The sequence below is a fragment of the Lycorma delicatula genome, chromosome 8, assembly GCF_047948215.1.
Source record: "Lycorma delicatula isolate Av1 chromosome 8, ASM4794821v1, whole genome shotgun sequence".
Classification (NCBI taxonomy): Eukaryota; Metazoa; Arthropoda; class Insecta; order Hemiptera; family Fulgoridae; genus Lycorma; species Lycorma delicatula.
In genome coordinates, this window is record NC_134462.1 from 131,394,588 (window position 1) to 131,414,488 (window position 19,901).

Genomic DNA, 19,901 nt, shown 5'->3' on the forward strand with positions numbered 1-19,901 from the left:
TTGTTGGCAAATTTATCTGCCAAAACTCTTTTGGCAAACGTTTACATTTTTCATGTTATTTTCAGTCGCTTGAAATCAAAACAAATGAATAATTTTAAACCTTACACCGAGCGAAAAACTAATAATATTCATGTTTCTTAAAAAAAAAAGGGACATTTACTAATTATAAAATATTCTTGTGTATAATAATACATAACATTCCATGACCTTAATACATTTTATTTATGATTTTTTTTTTTTGTATATAAACAATGATTATTAGTGACGGATAGTTATTCGGTATATTGAAGTTTTATCTTTGCCGATGAAGCTTATTATCCAAAAAATTTTTTTTAATTTATGCAATTTCATTTCATTACTTAATTTTTTTCCGCAAAACTTCAGAAAAGCACCTTTTATGAAACTTTAAAAAAGAAAGACGAGGGTTTTTAATATCCTATAATTTGACGATTACATTACTGCGCCGATTACCTATTAAGCCTCATTTTGCTTACTAAATAATATTTCTTCATCGTCTTCGACAAATAAAATTTAGGTATATTTTAATCGACTACTTTAAAATTCATTTTAATAATTAATATATTGCTGGTATATTTATTTTGATAAGTTACTTAAGCAAATAAGTTATGATAATGAAAAAAAAAACAAACGACTATTATTTGGTGGATGGTACCTAAAAATAATGTTTTTATAAAAATATAACTATTTCGTGCGGGCTATATATATATATATATATATATATATATATATATATTATAATAATTAATTCTCACTAAGAAAATAATTAACCGGCAACTTATCGGGTGAATAATATCCGGTATACGATGAGTTAGAATATATTTTTGCAGCGTTAAGTAAAAAGAGTTTTTTTTTTACGTCCGTTTCTCACGGATTAACTTTTGTAATATCAAATTATAAATATGTCGAAGTTTGTCCCGCAATAAATATATTTTTTCTACAACAGTTTTCATTCTCTGTGCACTTCCATTATAGGCAGACGTTTTTCAACAAGCAAAAAACTTTTTTTTTTGCTGTGTAAAACCATGTTTATTTGAAAAAAATTACATATCTTATTTTTTTTAATCCAATTTTTTGGGTTTTCTGATATTTTTGTTGTAATTTTTAAAATAAACAAAAAAAGATCATGTAAGTGATTTTTTTTAAAAAAACGCCTACCTTTTTTTTCATTGCACAAGTTGTAAGATTGCACAACATTGCAAGAAGCGTCGATAGAAAACGAATGAGCTGTCAAAACTCTAAATATAGAAAGAGAAGGTAAATTAATAACTAGCCACTTAACATCGTACGCAAAATGTTCGTAAAAAGGTATTAGTAGTCGCTCGTACGTGTGACTTAAAACTACTTAATATAACATTTCAACTTTTTATAACCAAATTAATCCATTTTTATTAGAATAACTTTACTCTCTCCGCAATTTAATAATGATAAAGGGCCAAACCATTTATCAGATCGATTTCGTTTACGAAAGACACAATTCAATCGATTTAGTTCTCGACAAAATTAAACCGTACCGTACTTTTTTTTTACATCTGTTTCCTCGCCCCCGAAGTCAGACCCGCAAGCACGCATAAACTCAGCTACGGGGGAATACCATCGCCACAGGCTACCTAGATAGAAACAAAGTCCCACCCGGGTAGCCGGGACACGGTCTTTATTAGGGTGCCACGCCTCTAATGAGGGGACCCCTCACCGGGACTCCGGTCTTTACGTCCTGCCTCTATTAAGGAACCCCCAAAGGGACTACGGTCTTACATTCCCTCCCCGAAGGTGCTGCGAAGGAGTTCCCGGCCGATCATTGACGGTGGGACGCCTGAGCCTCCTACCCCTACTGGACGGGGCTGTCCCACACAGACGACGCATCTTATGGCACATGTGATGTCTTACATCCCCGCCTCTAGAGTGCAGGAAGGACGCCGAGCCATCCGCACCACAGGTAAAGCAACGGCCACTACGGCCTGGCCCAGTACAGGAATCGGTTCTACGGCCCGTCTTCCAGCAGCGGAAACAAAGGTCATGAGCGCCCAAGCCACCATTCAATACGGACATGTCCGTCGGCCAAGTTCGGTTGCACGGCCGTAGTGACCACTTGCGTCTCACCATAAGCCGGCCGCATGGACAGAACGTCCATGCTCCCCTGTAACCTTTGAAGTACCGTCACGAACTCATCCTGAGTAGTTAGAATATCACCGTCCTTGACAAGGACGTAAACCTTTCTGCCACCCCTACCTGTCAGGACCGTAGTGACGTCCTCGACCTTCGCGGAAATGTTCTTACTAACTCGTTCAGCTGTACCACTATCGGCCCGCACCCGGATATGAAGATCCCTCCCAAAACCGTACCGTGTTGAAACGTCTTAATAAAACGCTAAGTTTATTGTCATTATTAAAGATTATTACGCTTATCCATTTTTCTATCAAGGATCGTCTCTCGGGATCCTTAAGAAAAATAATATCAAAACAAGTTTGAAGGTAAAAGTCAGAGCTCATTGTTTATCGCAGATAAATATGAATCCTGTCGACCGATATTTAATAAATTGAAAATTCTATGTTACAGCTGAGTCAACAGACACTCAAAAAGGCTTTAATCTCGAAAAAATACACTACAGCAAATAAATTATTGGAACGGGTTCGGAAAAGTATGTAGAATAAAAGTGTGTCCTAGCGGACATGAGCACTATTTAATTTCTTTATTAACAAATTAAGGAAAAAATTTCAGTTTTTCGCCAATAGTGGCTTTATTTTCAATCGCATGTAAAAATAAAAAGCACCAATAAATAGCCGAGGAAATTTTTCGTAAAAAACCCTCCCGGATACTTTTTTCTACAAGCAAAACTAAGGACGCTAGCGAATTTTACAATAATCACCAAAATCACAGTACGGTAGAGTACCTTGTAAACTGGGTACCTTCTCGTATACAGTAAGACTAAACTTAATTCTGCTCGTAGAAAATGCAAAATTGTCTTAGTTTTCTCCTGGTATTTATTTTTTAACTGCAAGAAATTTACAACTTTTGCAAAATCAATTAAATCTAAGGTTAAATATTTATAAATGATGTATTTTTACAAAAATTTACGAATTTATATAAAAATATTGTTTTCATTCATTTTTTATAACAATTGTTTGTAGCGTCATATTCACGTGTTTACGAAGTATATTAATATTTGCTTCCTAAAACTCATTGAAAAATTAAAAGCTTTTGAAAAACCATCTGTGCCATCTTAAAGTACGTGTTTTACCTTACAAATAATAATTAAAATATTTTTATATTTGAAAAAACAGAATTGATAATGATCTGTTTTGAGCGTTAGCCTACGTTCCAAAACACACACCTTTTTGTTTTAAAAAAAAAGGCAATTTTCAAATGTCGATAAATAAACAATTGGTTCCAAAAAAAAAAAAACATTATTAATCTCAGAAAAAGCGACTGGCGACAACTTGCACATCAGATGCTTCAGTCTTAAGAGAAACCGATAGGTGACATAAGGTAATAAATTAATATAGTAATTGTTTCTACAGTTAACGTGTTAAACGCATTGTCTTATCCATTTATTAGGGGAAATTTCTCGTATTTTATTTTTAATAATTCATATTGGTTCTTTTTTTTAAGTATTAAAATAGATTTAAGCCACTTTTATTTAAGATTGTGTATTTTCGTTTTTATCGCGTTTCTTGATTGGCCAGGCAAATTCCCTTTTCTTATCACATTGACCTATTCCTGACAGCGTATATAATTTAATTTTATGTACCTTTCAGAATGAAATATCTATTCATTTATTTATTTATTTGTGTTCGACGTATCTTATAATCAACTCCATTTTGTTAATCGGGAGCCACACTTGTATTATTAAAAATAAAACAAACAATTAATTGCAATTTTTTATGATTATTTTAAAGTTTATATATGAAGAGCTCGCTTTTGCAAAAAGAATCTGTAATCTACAAAAAAAGTGATAATATTTTAAAATTATATAAATGTTAGAAACTTACTTGGCGTTTATAGACCTAGAAAAGGCATTCGATAACGTAGACTGGAATAAAATGTTCAGCATTTTAAAAAAATTAGGGTTCAAATACAGAGATAGAAGAACAATTGCTAACATGTACAGGAACCAAACAGCAACAATAACAATTGAAGAACATAAGAAAGAAGCCCTAATAAGAAAGGGAGTCCGACAAGGATGTTCCCTATCTCCGTTACTTTTTAATCTTTACATGGAACTAGCAGTTAATGATGTTAAAGAACAATTTAGATTCGGAGTAACAGTACAAAGTGAAAAGATAAAGATGCTACGATTTGCTGATGATATAGTAATTTTAGCCGAGAGTAAAAAGGATTTAGAAGAAACAATGAACGGCATAGATGAAGTCCTACGCAAGAACTATCGCATGAAAATAAACAAGAACAAAACAAAAGTAATGAAATGTAGTAGAAATAACAAAGATGGACCGCTGAATGTGAAAATAGGAGGAGAAAAGATTATGGAGGTAGAAGAATTTTGTTATTTGGGAAGTAGAATTACTAAAGATGGACGAAGCAGGAGCGATATAAAATGCCGAATAGCACAAGCTAAACGAGCCTTCAGTAAGAAATATAAGTTGTTTACATCAAAAATTACTTTAAATGTCAGGAAAAGATTTTTGAAAGTGTATGTTTGGAGTGTCGCTTTATATGGAAGTGAAACTTGGACGATCGGAGTATCTGAGAAGAAAAGGTTAGAAGCTTTTGAAATGTGGTGCTATAGGAGAATGTTAAAAATCAGATGGGTGGATAAAGTGACAAATGAGAAGGTATTGCGGCAAATAGATGAAGAAAGAAGCATTTGGAAAAATATAGTTAAAAGAAGAGACAGACTTATAGGCCACATACTAAGGCATCCTGGAATAGTCGCTTTAATTTTGGAAGGACAGGTAGTAGGGAAAAATGGTGTAGGCAGGCCACGTTTGGAATATGTAAAACAAATTGTTAGGGATGTAGGATGTAGAGGGTATACTGAAATGAAACGACTAGCACTAGATAGGGAATCTTGGAGAGCTGCATCAAACCAGTCAAATGACTGAAGACAAAAAAAAAAAAATAAATGTTAGCTATTTTATCTATTTAGTATTTGTGTATAAAATTAGTTTTATAATTTCAATTTAATAGAAATAGATTATATTTTTTTACAGAATGTTCACTAATTTGGCAAGCTATTTCCTTGGAGTGACGACAGCAAATGATACTGCAGCGAGTACCAAACCGGAAACGGAAACGAGACTGCAAGAAGTAGAAGATGACTGGTTATTAATAGAAAAATCTGGTAAATGATTATCCATTAAATGTTTTATATAAATAAATATATATATATATGTTTAAGCAGGATACTAATAAAAAATTAAAACAAAATTGTATATCGTGTTACAAAAAAGTAATTATAAATGTTCTAAAGATAAGATAAACGACCGGCAAATTTGAATTTTGTTTCCTAAGACATGTAATTATTACTAGAGATAAACCAACAGAACGGATAAGATAACGCGATTCAGATTAATTATCATTAGTTAATATGTATTTGTAAAATTATTAATAAGCTGTGTGTGTATTTTCACAGATTTTTCATCATTAAAGGAAAAAAGAGTCCTAGGAAAGCTGGTAAAACTGTCCCTTGATCGCTGTATCATTTTTTCTCGACACCCACTCCCTTCCTGATCCCTTATTATTTCTTATACGGGTGCAGGTTTGATCCTTCTAAACTGTCCATCATCTTTGATAAAATCAGTATTTCCTTGGTGTTATCTAAAGGAAAGTGAGAGGACTTACGCGCCGATAGGCAAGACCTTTATTTCTTGTACAGTAATTACACAAAGGCTTAACGGGTAAAATTCCTTGCCGATGAAGTCAGATTTCCCCTCTTTAAATATATATACTACTGTAAACGAAGAAACTTGCAGGATTTGTTCTACCGGTTAAATTTGTGAAAAAAGTTCATATAAACATAGATCTGGAAACGTTTGTTTTTTGAGTTAAGGCTAGTGAAAGGTTTCGCCCGTGATTTCAGCTCTTCTCATAAAAAGAAACTCTTTACAACCCAAATTAAGGAGTAAAGTTGGAGGTTTCTTATGTAATTTGAGCTCGGAAATAGGTTAAAGCAGGTTTCAGAACTGTAACTCTAGTTGTTTTTAAGATATCAGATGTAAAACACAAAATTCGGTGTTGAAAATCAAGTTTTTTTAGGTTAATACAATAGCTTTCTTAAATAACTAATAAATGCGTATGATTTTAGTAACAAAACTTGTAGAGAATCTAATTTTGAAAAAATGAATGTAAATACAACCAATAAGAAGTAAAAATACAAACTTTTAAAAATCGGTTTTTTATTGAAGCAAAACAGACGAAAAATATACAGAAAATTGTATATGAAAATTCTTTTTGTACCTAATAAAACATTCTTTAAAAAAAAAAGCTAGTTACTGAAAATAATTTGAATAGAAATACAAAATTTATAAAACAATATTTTAGTTGTGTATATTCAATATTAACAGGTAATTCAAAATAATTACAAAAAATATATATATATTGTATAGGATGGCAATACTAACCTATCTGTTCTCATAAATTATCACACAGATAAAATTTTTTATTGTTTGTAACAGATGTCCCATATAAAACGCAACCCATCAATCACTCATACATGAAATTTCAAAAGTCAAGCTTACTCTCCTACTCGTTACTGAAATGGGACTCGTCCAACATCTGAACATATCGCGACGACGCAGTAGAACACTAGTAACAACAATGCGATCATAACGTTCAGTGTATTGCTAGAGACAAGATGGTGTTTTCGCTAGATGAACGTGTTTTCATTGTTGAGTCGTACTTCAGTACGAAATCGGCGGCCGCAGTGCAAGATTTGTTTCGCCATAAGTACCCAGATAAACCGGCTCCTAACAAAACATCAGCATTAAGGTTAGTTGTAAAATTTAGAGAGACCGGTTCTGTTAATAACACGGAACACAAAACATCTGCGTCGGTGTTGAATACAGATACACGCACTGAAATTAAAGACCGATTACTCGCCTCGCCAAATAAATCGATCAGACGTTTGTCTGCTGAAATTAATTTGTCTAAATCGACTGTTCATCGGGCGACCAAACGATTACAATTACGTCCTTATCGCATTCAAACGGTTCATCGACTTCTTGAGCCCGACAAAGAAAAACGGCTACAATATTGTCAACGTTTCCGTCGATTTCTGCTTGAGGGAATTAACGTTATGGATTCGTTATTTTTCACAGATGAAGCACGGTTTCATTTGGATGGCACGGTTTTGGAACAGCCAAAACAGTAGAATTTGGAGCGCTGAAAATCCCCACGTTTATAACGAAAAACAATTACACCCGCAGAAGTCGGGCGTGTGGTGCGCGATATCGCGGAAGAAAATAATCGGTCCTATTTTTTTCGAGTACACCGTTAATGCAGAACGATATCAGGATATTTTATTTCAGTTCATCGCACTCTTGGAAAAGGAAGACACACACTGCCGGCTACAACATAACGGTGCGACATCGCACTACGCAGGTTCAACTTCTGATTTCGTTGAGGAATTCTTTAGTAATCGTGTTATCGGTCGAGGCTTGTGGCCACCAAGATCTCCAGATTTGACTGCGGCGGATTTTTTTCTACGGGGTTACCTAAAGGAAAAGCCTACAGCAACAAACCACGAACGCTTGAACAATTGAAAGTCAATATTGAACAAGCTGTATTAAATATCCAGCCACAAACTTTGAAAAAAGTTGCAAGAAACGCTGTAAAAAAAATCGAAGCTTGTATTCAAGAAGATGGCGGCCTAAAGTAAATAAAAGTGGACACCTGAAGTAAATAAAGACTCTTAAAATTGGGTTTTTATTGAAACAAAACAGACGAAAAATGTATTATTCTTTCCGTACGTAATAAACATTATTCTTAACATAGAAAAAATAAATAAATAAATTGTAACAGAAGAAAACCTCAGTTATAGTAATCGTTCGAAATTCCCTCATTCACAATGTACACAGCACTCTGGCAGACATAAAATATTCCTGGTGGCTTTCCGTATCATCTTGGATCGTTTCGTATAAATTCAATAGCATTTCGTTTTAGAATTACTAATACCAAGTTTTTATCGATCGATGTACTCTCGTTTTCATATGGCCCTAAATGAAGCAATGTAGTGGCGTTAAGTCAGGTGATGATCAATCGACTGGTCCAACGTCCGATACAGTTTAAGAGATTACCTTTCAAATAATTTCTAACTACTAAAGAAAAGCATGACGTTGCACCATCGTGCTGGAAAATCATTTGCAATCTAGTTTGTAAAGATACATCCTCCAAAAAAGCCGGCAAATTATTTTTCAAGAAATTAACGTATGCATCTCCCGTAAGGTTTTCGTTCAAAACAAGCGGTAACAGAATTTTATCATAAATAATGTCATACCAAACATTAATGCGAAATTATGTTGGAAACTAGTTTCCACATTACCGTGCGGATTGTGTTCGCTCCATAAATGACTATTTTTAGAATTGAAAACTCCATTTCTCTTAAAAGTGGCTTCATCAGAAAATAAAATAGAATTTACTTTATCGGCATTGTCTAGAAACCAATAACAGAAGTTTAATCTGTCTGTTGCAAATTTTGAACCTTCTGCAGGCGGAAAGGATAAATATTTTCTTTCCGCAGGATGCGCCATACTTTGTTTTTTGACAAACGCAGTGCGACATGAAATTCACCTTGTAATAGTGCCTGAGCTACACTGAATCACACGATGATTTTACTTTGTGTTCAACAGAAAACGAAGAGGTTGGAAATGACACTTCCTTTCGTCAATGCTGAAGAAGACTGTTTAAAAAGAATATTTTTTAAGAAAAAAAAAATACGGTTCTCTATTTTTCGCCTGTTTTGCTTCAATTAAAAACCGATTTTTTTTCTCAGAATTAAATTCTCTACAAGTTTGGTAGTAAATATTTCGCTGATAAATTCGTCTGATATTTATTAGTCATTTAATAAAGCTATTGTATAACAAACTAAAAAAAAAAAAACTTGGTTTTCAACACCGAATTTTTTGTTTTACGTTGGATATTTTAAAAACTACTCGAGTTACAGTTCTGGGATCTGTTTTATCCTATTTCCCAGCTCAAACTGCATAAGATACCACTACCAACATTACACCTGAATTTGGGTCCAAAATGTTACAATAGGGCTTCTTTTTATTAGAAGAGCTGAAATCCGGGCAAAATCTTTTGCTAGCCGTAACTCAAAAATAAGATACGGTTTCAAGTTTTATACAACCCGAAAGCATGTTTGACGCCAGATAAAAATCATACCTCCATTTTATTTAGAACATATAATCTTGGAAATGTAAATTCACGTTTGCTTTTTTAAGTATATCATGTATTCTGATATGTTATGTACGAGGCATGTTTTTAAAGTACATTTTTGAAATTAAAAAAAAAAAAAAAACAAGTACACTATTCTTAACAATTTTATTTTTATGTGAAAGCCTGTACTTCAATCTTCTTTTCTGCATGATTGCCACCAGTATAAAGGCACTTGTATCGTGCAACCAGCTTTTGAACACCGTCGTCATAGAAGTCTGCTGCTATGAAATTGTGCTCACGCTGGGTACCGAAAATGTTGACCGAGACGGCGGCAGACTTCTATGTCATTTTTGGTTCCCAGCGTGAGCAATTTTCGATAATTTAAATGTTCGGTCACAATTTCATAGACAATTCTTGAAACTTGAGGAAACTCTTCAGAAATCGTATTCTCTCTCACTTTTTCGTCAACTTTCTGCACAAATCTTCAGTAATTAAGAAGGTCGTCCATTCCGTTCCTCATCGTGAACATTCTGGCGGCCATCTTTAAAAGCGGTAACCCATTTTAGTACCATTCCATCGCTCATAATGTTTTCTCCGTACACTTCACTGATCTGACGGTGAATTTCAGCCGCTTTCACGTCTTCAGCGCCAAGAAAACGAATCGCACCACATATTTCACAGTCGGCAGGATTCTCGGATCAACGGAGGAATTTTAAATACTCACAAACAAACGTAAACACAGTCGAATATATCCGTAATGGCGTCTGTGGCTTGCCAACAGATGCGGGAACACAGTGCGCATGTGTGGAATGCCGACCGCAGCGTAGCAGCGGCAACGATACTTACTAAAACATGCCTCGTAGTTAATTAGCACTAAGAATTTATCACAGTCATATAGATTTAAATGACTTTTGTTGTGGTAAAGAGAGAATTCCAATAAAGATGGAGTAACAGCTGTATTCTAAGTTACTTAAAAATGTAGTAACGTAGTTAAAAATGTTTTAATTTAAACATTTTTCAAACTGATCAGAATACATTTTTTCACATTATAGAGGTAGAATCCCTGCCTCTAATCCAAAATATTCTAGGTTTCAATGCTGGGTTTGCCATTTTTCAAATCAGAAAAAATTCACTTTTATCATCAAAAATAAAAAAGGGATATATCTGTAATCAAATTTTAGTATGTAGTTGTTAAAATTAATAAATAAATTATTTTGATCTTTTATTTGGTTATTAATTTTTTTTTAACTTTTAAAAAGTTAGTAAGCTCACTGTTTTATTCAAAGAATAAAGTAATACTTGTAGTTAATGCTTAAAATTTCAATCAGGATCCTTCACATAGTTTAGTAATAGAGTAGAAATGCTGTTGTACACTGGACCGTCAGATATTTAAATACTGATTAAGGAATTCGGTCTCGGTTATAACCTTAAACTACATTCCTTCTACTCTGATGCTACTGAAATATGCACAACATTTCACAAAATGATATTTGCCACCTTTCTTCTTCACATCAGCAGTGAAGGGGACTTTTGAAGGTCAGATTTATAAGCAAAATTAATTCTATCAAAAGAATATCACCGATCGTTTAGATAATAGAATTTAACAAAAAAATAATACAAGTCTAATAGAAAACAAATGTCTGAATTTAAATTAGGAGATAATGTTAACAAGTATCTTTTTTTATTATAGCTCTATATCCCTTGCTGGGATTTGGACTATTTTGGTTTGCAACAACAAATTTTTAAAGATTTCATTTTGTCAACCCTGTACCCAGGTGTTGATCTGGAAAACCAGATATCTTCTGTTGGTTACTGTATCCTAGTGAATTACCTCTGCTTCCATCCGGTTACATGACAACTTTTATGGCATTGAGCATTGCCCAGGGATAGAATCAAGACTAATACAAGTAGGAGGATTTGCCGGCAAAGCTAACCAACCGAAAACCGCAGAAGGCTTCATCTCTTGACAGAAACAGTAAATGTTAACCGATAATAAAAATAGATATGACACCTATAAACATCAGTTACTTGCTGGTGCCTTACTGGCTTTTGACCAGACTCAAAGTCTTCCTTAAATTGATTTCCAGCCCCTTGATAAGCAGCTTGATCAAAGAAATTTTAGCCTACGATGTTGCATGTAATATTTCTGATGATTTGAATGAATTCATGTAATAATAAAAAAGTCCTAATGAATGATGTGTTTTTACAGACGTTCAAGATGAGAATGACATTATGCCTTTGACGAGAAGATCGTCGACATCATCTTTACCTAACATGAATATGGAGGAGTCGTGGTATGTAACGCCTCCACCCTGCTTTACTTCTGCGGGACCAATTATGCTTGAAACATCACCGCTAGAAAATCTGCTCATCGAACACCCGAGTATGTCTGTTTACCACCATAGTTCCTCGTCGCAACAACTTCAACCACGTGTTCGATCACGATCAGCTTCCCCGACGCCTCAACCCTTACCTCCAACTATGCCCCTACAACCCAGTAATAATAATCGAAGACAACCCACGAATGTTTACCACCATAGTACTGAATTAGCATATTTACAAATTAAAACTGCACAAAAGGTAAACGTACAATATCATTTATTTAAATTAAACGTATTTTATATGAATTTTAAGTACAAGTTAACATAACTTTTACAGGATGTAACATAAGTTTTACAATTAGAAAAAATAATTAATAGGTTATTAAACTGCTTTAGCGCATTTCACCAAAATAGTTAGTTACCCCTTACAAGAAACCTACTAATGGAATTTAAAGAAAACCATTATTTATTTTTAATACGAAGTAACAAAACCATTATTTTATTCAAACCGTCATAAATTTTTCTTAGAAAATTAATAGTTCTAAATTCTTTGAAATTTATTACTTTCTCGGCTATAACCATAACACAAAAGTATACAGATCAATAAAAAAGTTGTTCTTTTCTTAAAAACAATAAAAGATTAAATAAATTCCAAACTTGTGAAAAAAATTTTATTTCAATGCTCCAGTCCAAAAAATCATATTTTCTTTAAACTTTGTAGGCAGGTATTACCTTCAGAGGGGAAAAATGTAATAAATTTTTGCAAGAATTGAACAGAGGGGTGAGGATGTTTTGGCTGAAATAAAATTTCAAATCTTTACTGGGGCATTAGCAAAACTTTTTCATACAGAATTGTAGGTTTTTTTAACAAGATCAGAAATTACCAGACATTTTTATTTAATATTTACCCTCTCCCCAAAAAATGACTACATATTTTTATTTTTTTAGCTATATATTGCTTCAGAATAGTAGTTAATGGAAGTTTTTTCACCTATATTCTTCACATTTTATCTGATTGTTTCCCCTTGAGTATGGGAGTCTTCAAAATGGAGAAAGGTTTTTTCCAATTTCAGATTTTAAATATTCAAAACATATGTTTCAAAATTACATTGCATAACTAGACCGGCTGTAGCCAGGAAAGTTAAACAGTTCATTCCTGGTTTTTTTTAAATTCTCACAAAAATGAAGGAACGTAACATATTCTCATATGAAGAGAATTTTAAAGGACTGTTGATGAAGATCTTACAGAAAAATATGTCTCTAAAACATCAGCATTAACAGTTGATTCATATAAATGCGCAATATTTTCTTCACACATGGAAAAAATGAAATAAGTATTTAAGATAGTAAAATAACATTTTTGTTAAGACAATACATTTTTATTAAAGATGTTTTCAGTCTCTGGATTTGCATATTGCAATCCAGTTTTTTTACTTTATTAATACTTTTACGTTTAGAAGTGTTAAAAATATGTGTACTGTATTAATATTCAATAATAAGAAATTAATAGGCACACTGCTGCTGTATTTCTCATGGTTAAACTCCTCACACAATGATAGGAATTATGTCATCAGAATAATTAGTCAATAATAATACAAAAAATTAGTATATTGCTGTTGATTCATTGTCTTCAATTTATCATTCATTATACAATAAAGTAAAATACACTGCTTATATTTAGCAAAAAAAAATACAAAGTATTTTGTATTTTCAACCTTGAATAGAATGAAAAAATATCTGCTACTATTTTGGTTGTTACAATTGTAAAGTAAAGAAACCTTTTAAACATCAACATTTATAGTAGACGTTTTTTTCTGTCAAAAAAAAAAAAATCATATTTAGGTAGAACAACTCATTCCTCCTCCCACCATTCCTTAAAAAATATTTTTTATTACTGACCTGATGTGCCGTTAAATGTTATTTAGATTCATAGATTTTCAAATAATTGATTATTTAATATTTCTTTATACAATAACTGTGATACAAAACATTGTTCCCCTCAGAAAATTTACATTAATTTATTGGAGTTTCTCAACCGACATCCCAAAATTAGCCTACAATATTACATATAAATAGTAATGAAATAATTTTCTGAGAAAAAATCATTAATTATAAATATTTTACATTTATAAATACACATGTAATGAAAATAATTTAATCAGATGGTTGTGTTCTTTTTTCATTAAAAAATTTCTCCATATGTGTATCTATGTTAGAAACACACAAAAGCAAATTATTTTCAAGTGATAAAAAGGTAATTCCAATATTTAATTTTTAGCGTAACCATACACAAAAACCCCTTTTCACATAGCTAAGACGTAGCGAAATGTATTAATATTTTCAATGCTTCTATGACTAATTTTTCTATGACTTTTATGACTGAAAATTTAGTCATAGTGTTTTTACTAAATGGATTCAGTACCCGTCTCTTCAAGAAATTATTTTTATCTTCCGGGAAATACTCCACCGACTGAATTTTTAGCTCATATAAATGCATCTTCATGGTATCCAAATTATGGTGAAGAGTAGTAGCGGCGACTTCTTCATCCAAATTTTTCACAATACAATCGGAACTGAGCGGAAACATATCAAAATGTTTTCTTAAATGGTGAATAAACCAGATATTAAGCTTCTTAATGAAAGCATGAACTTTGTCTGTCATTAATAAAATGATTTTATCACGTCCTTGTAAATTCACATTTAACTCATTTAAATGCGAAAATACATCATCTAAGTAAGCCAACGCCAACATATACTCATTATTCTGTAAAAACATTGAGAATGGCGTTTGTTTATTCTGGAAAAATATTTATTATTAATTCATCTTACAATTCTAATAACCGGGTTAACACTGTCCGGTGAAAAATGAAAGGAACAGATTTTTTCTTTTCACACATTTCATCGCGTAGTTCAGCAAACAGCCTATTTTGTAATCATTGATTTTTAATAGAATTAACTTTACACCTTTACAAAGAATTTGTTTTAGATTTTCCGGCATATTTTTTTTGGCAAGAGCATGTGTGTGAAGGAAGCAGTGTGTTCACCCTTGATACTTGTACAAGACAATCTTTTACTGTTTTTAGAATTCCACTGTTCTTTCCTATTATCGCCTTATGTTATGTTATTATCCCCTATTATGTTATAGTTTTAGGAGGTTCATAAAAATCATCAAAACGGCATTATCCTGTTGCACGATTAGGTATTCATTTGCAAACAACATATTTTCTTTGATTGATCTGACCCTATCGCATTCATATCTCACAAAAGAACAACCAAGTAATGTTTGGCACATCTCTGGATTTGTCAAATTGAATGCTAAAACGTTCGTTTGAACTCGCTTGCTGAATTATCTCATGAACATCAGAGCAGCCATGTCATTTTTAATTTTTTTGCTTCTTCCATAAATATTAACACCGACCATATCAATTGCAGCAGGCAGTATGAGGTATTCTGTGATTGTATGGATTAGGACATCTGAGTTACTCTTAATGATACAAAATAAGATGCTTTAAGAGTACTTTTATATACGGTTTAATTTACAAATAGAAGGTAGTTGATTTTTCAAAGTATCTAATTTTCTTTTAAAAAACTCCAAGTGTTCGCTTTTATGATCCGGATGTTTAGTCTCCAAGCGTGGAATTAATTTTGATGGCTTCATCCTGTTGTCAGAGAGGATTTGAAAGTAAACAATGCACTGTGGCTTTCCATCTGATGAGGTAAAAACCATAATTTAAATAATCTTGTCTTTTTACCATCAATCGATTCACTGGAGGTAGATGGCTCACTTCATTTTTTCACAAATTTATCCATTTTGCATAATAATCTAATTGAAAAAAAACTAAAAGTTATGCTGTTCGACTGTACACTAAAAAATTTAAACCTCAATTATTATTATTTTCAGCACTAGACCCGTGCTTTGCATTCGAAACTAAACTGATGTTCTACAATCCCTTACGCCTCTTTTATACTGCTGAGAGTGTGACATTTTCTAACATATATGCATGTTTGAACATGATACTCTCACATCAAATATTATGCAAGCAGACCAAATTACAGGGAGTACGACACATCAAGTTGAAACCTGTAAATTGCTCATGTTTGTATACTTCATACATGCATATTCATAACAGTCACTATTAGTGCAACTAAATAGTATTAACTAGGTTTCATAGGTTGGGGGGTTGGGGGAGGGTTGTGAAATACAATTACAATTTTTTTTTTTCTGGGGGTAGTGGAGCTAAAAAGGTTGAGAATCACTGTTTTACACTATATGCTCCAATATTTTTATGAAAATGAACCATGTACTGTATCTGAGGTACAAGTGGCACCAAACAGTAACTTGTTATGAGAATAATGATGTCTGCTGCTGTCAATTTAAAAGGTAAACAAAGTGATGATATCACTTTTTAGGCTGAATGTCACCTAACCCATCGGGTTGGTCTAGCGGTGAACGACTCCCAAATCAGCTGATTTGGAAGTCGAGAGTTCCAGCGTTCAAGTCCTAGTAAAGCCAGTTATTTTTACATGGATTTGAACATTAAATCGTGGGTACCAATGTTCTTTAGTGGTTGGGTTTCAGTTAACCACACATCTCAGTAATGGTCGAAGTGAGACTGTACAAAGACTAAACAGGAAAAAGAAAAAGAAAGAAATGCTGAATGTCACCTGTACTGGGCTTAATTCAGTAACATGGCAATAGGAAAACTTCACTTTCTCTTATAAGCCTGGTATGATATGTTTGTCACCTTACGTATAGCTATGTGATTTTTTGGAGTGACTGTTCTACCAAATTACAATAAAATTAACACTTTTAATTTTCATCCACTCTGCCCGTTTATTTTCAGCCTGAGAAAGTAAATCCCTCAGAAAGGTCTTTTACATGGATCTGAAACTAGATCATGGATACCGGTGTTCTTTGGTGGTTGGGTTTCAATTAAACACACATCTCAGAAATGGTCAACCTGGGACCGTATAAGACTACACTTCATTTACATTCATATATATCATCCTCATTCATCCGCTGAAGTAATACCTTACGCTGGTTCTGGAGGCTAAAGAGAAAAAGAAAAAATAAAGAACCTAAGAAATTTATTATTTTTTTAACACTTTCGAGTAATATCCAATTTTAATTAAAATATAGTGTATTTACGCATTAGAAGGACAAAATTTATTTACCTTCAGCCTCAGATAGGACTTTTATAATGTACATTTACAAAATAGGAAATAGACAGCTTACTCCAGGCTTATAACTGATCTGCTGGTTCCATTAAACCACAGAAAGTTAGGTTTTCTTCACATCTAAGCACAGATCCAATGAGCACCTAGCCAAATTCCACAAAAACCTTGGAAAAGATGGCAGGTTAAAGGTAAGGGAAAGAGATAGTTAGTTATAAAGGGACGATATAACACAAAGAACCACAAAATGAAACAAACAAACCCAACCAAACGGATGCTTCAAAGTCCCTTTAAACAATGAATGCTTATCCTATCCATAAAACCTCAGAAAATACAGAAATATTAACAAGGATGGAAGAAGTATATTACTGATCAATGGTTTTCCATTGACCGGCACAAATTTGTGCTATAATAGATTTTATGCTTCCCTTCATACACTAAAGAGTTATCATTGAGAAGGTTCAGGCTTTCCCAACCCAATATAAAGAATATGATGGCTCAAAAATGAATTATTTATAAATTACAAGTATCTAAAAGTTATTAGTATTTACTAATAAAATCCTGATAACTGTATGAAGTAACCTAGATCAATGTACCTCAATCTACCTTCAGTAAACCAGTTTCTGTAGATCCTTCAACTTAAATAATGCTGGATGCAATTTTACTATATACTACTTACTTTCATTAGTTGCTAATGGCCATAACAATGATCCCAAATTAAAAAAAAAAATAATAATAAGATAATTAACCAACATTTCAACAAAAGATAAATATAAAAAAACATGACTGCCAAAAAAAAATAAACATTGCTCTTTAATATAGGATAATTCAAAGAGCGTGCGGGTGACAATTTTGTATATAGAATAATTTTTTTTTAAATTTATTTAAAACATATATACAGCCTATAACACTTGGTAATGTAAGTATTCCAACACAGGGTCATACATCCAAATTGGTTCAGCCATTGAACTGCTAGTGGAATATGTACAATGTACCCTAAATACATTAACATTCCTTTTTTGGGCCTTTGTGTAAAAAAACATGAATTTTCACAAAAATTAATAAATGCATTAATGAAAAATATTAATACTGATAAACTTTACAATGATTCAGGAGGAAAGGGAAATAATCTGTAACTGATTCTAGAGCTTGAAATAAGGAAAACGTTCATACAAACAACATATGTCCAAAAAGTCTTTGTTATAGAGTTACTACTTGTGAAAAGTTTTTCCCGGATTTCAGTTTCCCCAGTAAAGTGAGGTCATTACCAAAACTTGTAGAAAATTTAATTCTCAGAAATATCATATATAGTCTTAATCTTAGAAAAATAAAAAAATAAATTAATATTAAAAACAAGCTGTAATTAATAAGCCTTTTCATACTAGAACAAGTCACGGGGAGAAATTATCTGGAATTTTTAATTTTTAAACAATAGATTGTAAATTATTTGTTATTTATAGCTGTTTTTAGTATAACAAATTTAGACTTTTAATATACTTTTAAAAAAATACTCACTGGGGTTTATACTCAATTAATTTCCAATAAATGTTAGAAAATTACACCAGTGACATCGATGGACTTTTCAACTATTTTCCTTACACTTTCTGTTGCCAACCTTAATGAAATCTTCACGTTCTTTGATGAGGACAACAGCATTGAGAATGCGAACGATCAGTTCATCATGTGTCAACCTTTTGCTTGTACACCTCCCTCACATTTCATCCATCCCCATAAACAGTAATTAAGGAGGTAAGGTAATTAAGGAGGTGATCTAGGTGGCCAATTTACCACCAGGCCTCTATGTACAATCCATTTACCAGTTAATTTTTCATCTAAGAATTGTCTTATTTCATTCATGAAAATGTGTTGTACTCCTTCAAGTTAATAGTAACATTTCGATTTGTTTCAACAATGAGAAATTTTCAGGCATTGTTACATAATTCATTGTTTAAAAATTCCAGATTTCTCTCTGTGAGATGTTGTTCTAGTATGAAAAGGTCTGTTAGTTACAGCTGCTTAATTTTTATGAATTCATAACATTTTTCTGTTAATGTTTTGTTTTTAATAATAAAAGTTGACTTTTTTGTTTTTCGAAGACTCTATTACATCAATTTTCTTAGAATTAAATTCTCCACAAGTGTTGATAATAAAATTTATACATATATTAATCATGTAATCAAGTTATTGTAGTTCAGACCTAAAAAATGTGTTTTTCGTTGCTGAATTTTTCTGTATTACATTGGATATCATGAAAACTATCAAAGATATACAGTTTGTTCTGGAACTTGTTTTAATCAATATTTCAAGTTGAAAAATATTAGAACCCATCATATAAAACCGTAAAAATTTTAGTATGTGACCTGCACCAGCTGGTGAAATGAGGTCATACTAAAATTTGTATTTTTCAACTGAAATCTAGGTGAAATTTTTCACTAGCTGTAACTCTACAACACAGTGTTTTCTTACATATGTTGTGTGAACTCTTTTCCTTATTTAAAGCTCTAGAATCGGTTCCAAAATTATTTCTATTTCCTTCTGAATCAACACCCTATATAAAACTAACCGCTTCAATTTTTAGAAAGTAACATCATCTTGCATCTAAATATGCTATCTTAGATGTCTGTTAGTTAATTCAGGAGTTAATACTATAACATGTGTTCCATAGCGACAGAAGTCTCAGCGCAATAAATGCAGTGATTTGCGTGAACAAATACTATACCTCACTATTAAAAATGAAAATATTAAATCAAAAATACTGGTAAATAAAAATTAATAGTCTTTAAAATTTGATTGGAAACAATACTAATTTTCAAAGATATAATATCTTTAATAATGAAAAAAGTAAATAACACATTATATGTTCAAGCATCATTTACAAATGTTCAATATGGCTAGGCTACCTTTTGTAACACGGCAGATGTCCCATCTATAATCAATTTCCTGCCAAATTCTATGAAGCAAGTCTTGATCTACGGTAGCAAGTGTTTGTTATCTGGTGTTTTGCCAACATTTCCTGGAAGCAGAGGAACAAACACTGTCTTTAATGTAACACCA

At 32.4% G+C, this 19,901-nt stretch overlaps 2 protein-coding genes across 20 annotated transcripts in view; one reads left to right on the forward strand and one right to left on the reverse strand.

Annotated features, from left to right (window-relative positions):
* Positions 1-19,901, reverse strand: part of LOC142329377 (putative aarF domain-containing protein kinase 5) — a 314,333-nt gene that overhangs the window by 273,240 nt on the left and 21,192 nt on the right. The gene's annotated exons all lie outside the window — the stretch shown is intronic.
* The window catches only part of TP53INP (Tumor protein p53 inducible nuclear protein), a 260,392-nt gene that overhangs the window by 223,242 nt on the left and 17,249 nt on the right, over positions 1-19,901 (forward strand). For 3 of the 5 annotated variants that reach the window (XM_075373938.1, XM_075373939.1, XM_075373940.1), the window contains exons 2-3: positions 5,187-5,317; positions 11,561-11,931. In XM_075373938.1, the coding sequence (XP_075230053.1) occupies positions 5,188-5,317; positions 11,561-11,931 (501 nt within the window). In that variant the 5' untranslated portion in view covers position 5,187. Of the gene's footprint in view, positions 1-5,169; positions 5,318-11,560; positions 11,932-19,901 lie in introns of all 5 variants that reach the window. The other 2 variants (XM_075373943.1, XM_075373941.1) reach the window with 1 other exon arrangement.